Source organism: Lithobates pipiens, unplaced genomic scaffold (genome assembly GCF_037356315.1).
Source record: "Lithobates pipiens isolate NorthernLeopardFrog02 unplaced genomic scaffold, aLitPip1_a1.2 Scaffold_3, whole genome shotgun sequence".
In the NCBI taxonomy this organism is placed as follows: Eukaryota; Metazoa; Chordata; class Amphibia; order Anura; family Ranidae; genus Lithobates; species Lithobates pipiens.
The window spans coordinates 227762459-227767826 of NW_027507790.1; the positions used below are offsets into that span (position 1 = coordinate 227762459).

Here is a 5368-nt window from a genome sequence, read left to right on the forward strand (position 1 = left end):
GACCAAAGAAAAAGGCACACAAAAGGTGCCAATCCACAAAGAGTTCTTGTTAGCGGATAAGGGATCTCATAACAGGATGCGCGTCCAGCTTCACCTTTTCATCAGTCACTGCCTACAAGGCTTCAATCACACTAATGTAATTGGGCATAAAATGAAATAAATGGCCGTACTTGTTTTCCCAGCAACAGGAAATTGGCATTTTTTTATGCTTGATTGCAACTGCGTGCATGGTGCCTAAAAAAAAAAAAAAAAAAAAAAAAAAAAAAAAAAAGGGTGTGATGATTTGTGGTCTACCATAATGTTGGTTTTGACTGCTTTTTCTTTTTTTCCAGTTACCAATGAATATAATGACTCTTTGATATTCAACCCAGAAGAGCAGAAGATGTTTTTCAGTGTTCGGGAGCCGATTGCCAACAGAGTTTTCTCTAGTAGCCGGCAGTGTGGATTTACCTCCAAGTAAGTGTTGCTCTTTTAGTGTCCTTTTAGACACTACTGTATGGACTAGAATAAGTACACTGATCTGCGTTATTCATATTTTGGTTATTTGGGGAGGTGGCATCTGATTCAGGTAACAGACTAACATTTCACAACACCAAGAAGGATGATTACAGCCATTGCCAAAGGTTTTGAGAAATACATATTAATTTTCAGTCTCCTGCCTCGGTTTTTATGATGGCAAATTGCATAAACTCCAGAATGTTATGAAGAGTGATCAGATGGTTTGCGATTAATTGCAAAGCCCCTTTTTGCCATGAAAATGAACTTACATGGTTTAGGAGATATTTACTAAAAGACAGGCACCACTGTCTACGGTGCATGCACACCATTCTGCTAACGGCAATATGCCGTTAGTGGCGGCTCCCGTGCGCATGTCCGGGAGTGACGTCATCACTGCTCCAGCGATGTGAGTGGCACATAATGGACTACTATGCGATGCGTAGTAGTCCATTATGCTTTCGCTTTGCAGGGAAACGAAAGAAGTAAACCCGTCAGCGTTGTTCCTCTTTAACAAAGCTGTCAGTGTTGATGAGGACAAGCCTGGAAATCACTCTGTAATATTGATTGAGTTGGAATAACAGACTGTAAGCTTTCAAAAGAGGGTGCTGCATGAAATCATCGTTCCTCTGTTAACCATGGTTACCTGCAAGGAAACATGTGCAGTCATTATTGCATTGCACAAAAAGATTCACAGGCAAGGATATTACCGCTACGATTGCACCTAAATCAACCATTTATCGTATCATCAAGCACTTGGAAGAGTTTCAATTGCTGTGAAAAAGGTTTTAGGGCACCCAAGAAAGTCCAGCAAGCACCAGGACCCTCTCGTACGGTTGATTCAGCTGTGGGATTGGGGCACCACCAGTGCAGAGCTTGCTCAGGAATGGCAGCAGGCAGGTGTGAGTGCACACACGGTGAGGAGAAGACTTTTGGAGGATGACCTGGTGTCAAGAGGAGCAGCAAAGAAGCCACTTCTCTCCAGGAAAACCATCAGGGACAGACTGATCTTCTGCAAAAAGGTACAGCGCTTGGACTGCTGAAGACTCGGGTAAAATCCTTTTCTCTGATGAATCCCCTTTCCGATTCTTTGGGGAATCCGGCAAAAACCTTCTCTGGAGAAGAAAAAGTGAGCGCTGCCATCAGTCCTGTGTCATGCCAAAGGTAAAGCATCCTGAGACCATTCGTGTGTTGGGGTTGCTTCTCAGCCAAGGGAGTGGGCTCGCTCACAATTTTAGACATAAATACAAAACAGAAGGGTGACAGGTCCACTAGTTGCACCTCTACCATTTATGTTGATTAATTCAGACCACATGCCACTCACATTAGTTAGGTGTTGCTGCCGTAGACAAGCAGACTAGACAAAAAAAAGTGGGGGAACCTCGGATGAGGGAACCCCCGGGAGGTGAAGAGGCTACTAAGGTGGCAAAACCGCCTTAGTAGCCGCTTCACCTCCCGGGGTTCCCTCATCTGAGGTGTTCCCCACGTTTCTTTTTGTCGCTCACAACTTTACCTAAGAACACAGCCATGAATAATGAGTGGTACAAAAATATCCTCGCACAGCAACTTCTCCCAACCATCCAAGAACAGTTTGGTGACGAAAAATGCCTTTTCCAACATGGAGTACCTTGCCATAAGGCAAAAGTGATAATTATATGGCTTGGGGAACAAAACCTCTAAATGTTGGGTCGAGTCGATGGCCAGGAAACTCCCCAAACCTTAATCCCTTTGAGAACTTGTGGTCAATCCTCAAGAGGCGGGTGAACAAAATAAAAGCATGATGGCAAGCATAAAGCAGAACTAAACCTTCCTATTGTTTTACAGTCAAGCTGCCGTCATGGTCTCTGATCCACAGTTGCCGTAGTGCTGCACATGTAAACAGTTATGACACCAGACATTTGACGGCTTGACCGTTCAGAAGAGTGCTCAAACACCTATAATGGTTATTGGGAAGTATTTTTTTAACAGGGTGTTGCAAAGGCAGGTGCTCAATGTACATGGGTATAGTAAGGTACCTTTATCCTAAAACATAAGATTTAAACAAGGGGGAAACAGGATTTTACTTGGTACCATACCAAGTAAAATCCTGTTGCTCCCCATTTCCTTCTTGAATGATCTGTGTTCTTTCAAATAACAATGCACAGGACGGTTCTAGGTTTCTGGTAGGCTCAACCATTGTTTGTTTTTGTTTTTTGCATTTATCATCTGTTATGCTTTTCAATGGTCTAATAAAGAGTCCGAAAGAAATAAATATGAGAAAATGTATTGTTAGAAAACGTATTGAAGTGTGTGCTGTGGAACCTAACATCTATATTTATATCCCATAGGGTGTGTGTGCGATCACGATGCTGGGATGCTTGCATGGTGGTTGACGGAGGAACATCTTTTGAGTTCAACGATGGCGCTATAGTATCTATAACCATGGACAAGGATGACGCACTATGTACAGTACTGCTGGATGACTAACCAGCACACAAGGGACATCTAGAGCTTCAGCTGCAGGAGAGCACTCAATGCTGCCATGTATCCCTGCCACTGGTGATAACCCTCATCTCAGGACACTAAAATGCAACTTGGTTATCATTTCAGCATTACTGACCGGAATCGCTTAATAGTTCAGCTCTGCAAGATAATGGTAGCACCCTGCAGACTGAACTCCTCTGCAGATCTGATCACTTGTGTGGGCGTCTACAATGCTGTTCAAGTTGTGAATCTAGCTATCCCCACAGCTGCACCACATGCTAGCCACCCACACTGATACCAAGCTCACATGACCGCTGTAATGCTGTCGTTGAACTGTTGTAGATTTGTAAAAAGAGATATACTTTTGCCACTTCTAATGCAATTTTGATAGCTTGTCTGCCTTTTGCATCAAGCTATTTTTAGCTGTTTTTTTTTTTTTTGGGGCCACATACCAACTGAATTCTGCTGCCTCCTAATTACAGCCTTTTGATAAAAACTGTTCCTATATATAAAATATATACATTGTTTGAACTTTTTGTAGTCTTGAGTACTTTCTATATATATAATGCATTTTTATGGTTAACTTCACAAATGAAGTCATTAGTAGGTGGGCTATCAGTCATCTGCAACACATAAATAGGGGCATGGTTCAGGTTTGCCTACTGCCATGGGTTTAGGGTTCCTACAGGCTGGAGATTATGGGTCCCAGCGAAAATTTCTGCAGATTTGTTTGGGTCCTTGTTTTCTTTTTGAAATAAGGCACTGCATAGCCTTTGAACTATGGCCAGCAGGCTTGGAAGGGAGTTTGGAGTTGGCATCCTCACTGAACCGAGAAGGGGTTGGCAGCAAAAAGCAGCCATATTGTCAGTGGCTTAGAAGCTGTTGCAGGGAAAGGTGACGAGCTGTATGGGGAAAGATTAGGGTCAGTTCCTAGCTCTTTGGGCAACAACCCCTCAGTTGCCTTTTTTTTTCTTTCCCAATTGTAAAACGTAAGATAAAAGAAAAATCTCCCATTGTGGCTGATATGAAGTCAGCCGTCCCCCTTTTTTTTTTTTTTTTTTTCTTTAAAACTGAGCTTCAGTCTGCTCACATAATTTGTAATAACATCTTTGCCATTCCAAAGCTTCCTTCCAACCACTTTGCATATTTTATTTTTATATATACTGTCATTCTGTACTTGCCAAATATGCTGCTGAAATCTCCCTCCACTGAGACTGGCTGCAGCCATTTTTAACTGTGTGCAGCTGAGGATGCTGCCTGTTCACTTCCTGGATTCACACAGAGGCACACCTCCAGCTCTCATTGGCCCTCTTATGACTCATCCTCCCTCCCTTCCTGTCAAACTCTTACAAGAGAGAGAGATGTGCATGATGTCTTAGGCCTAGGCTTTTTTCTAGCCAAACGGGAAGTGGGCTGTATAAGGTATTTACTGGCAGAAAAAAAAGTTTTACTATCCAAAGTTAAAACAAGGGCAGAGCATTTAATAGATGGAAAGGTGAAAAAAGACTGAAGTTCCGCCTTAAGCTGCCTTTTGTTTGCAACAAGCAACTGCATTGTTTAAAAGTGAGAAGCGCATGCACCCGAAACACCTCTCATCACTCACATTAAATGCATTCCCCATCTCCAAAGATCAAAAATAGGATCCAATCAGACTCATGCTGAGGGTTTTTATGCTGCCACCTACATGGGGATCGGACAGTGGCCCAGAAGAAAACTGTAGGTCAACCGAAGATGACCCCTTTTGTGCTGAGGCTGCCTATGTTTTGTAGCAAAACAGTACCAAGAGCCTGATCATAACATAGGGGCTCATCCAAGACCATAAGGCAAGGGGGGACCAAACTGCAGGCACAGGAACTGTTAGGGCCAGTATACAGCGGGCGCTCACACTGTGTACGAAGCCCGGATTTCATGTCACAGCCTGGCGGAAGTCAGCCAAAGGAATCTAAAGAGTATGGGCAAACCCTGCTGCTGGCGCCAATTAGGAACTGTCGATGCCAAGGGAGCAAAGAGCCACACATCGCTGACTGGAGACACTACATGTTTTGGGGGCATACCCCTTCAGGTTTGGGGATAACCCGAAGAAGGGCCATGTCTTTACTTTGCCTCTGAGGGTCCTATTTATGTCTGCTTATCAGCTCTGTTCACCCCTTTTGATTATATCTTCTGTCCTCATTTGTCTGAGTTTTGGACAGCAGCGGCCACAGCTACATTTAATTTTTCTTGTTTGACTTTTCACTTAGCCTCTGGTCTGTGCACCTGTATTTTTGTTTTTACATGATACCAAGAGCCACCTGAAGGACCAATGCCTGAAGCTGGCACTAGATGAGGCTCACTTTACCCCCCCCCCCCCACCTGGTAGGAAAAGGGCAAGACGAGGTGTTAACTTTGCGCAGAAACTAAGCCTGAAGCC

The 5368-nt window shown here is 43.7% G+C and overlaps 1 protein-coding gene across 1 annotated transcript in view; it reads left to right on the forward strand.

Annotated features, from left to right (window-relative positions):
• The window catches only part of NADK2 (NAD kinase 2, mitochondrial), a 59176-nt gene extending 55687 nt beyond the window's left edge, over positions 1 to 3489 (forward strand). The window contains 2 exon segments of the mRNA XM_077462856.1: positions 333 to 456; positions 2823 to 3489. Coding sequence (XP_077318982.1) covers positions 333 to 456; positions 2823 to 2961 — 263 coding nt within the window. The 3' untranslated portion in view covers positions 2962 to 3489.
• Positions 3490 to 5368: the final 1879 nt, after the last annotated feature.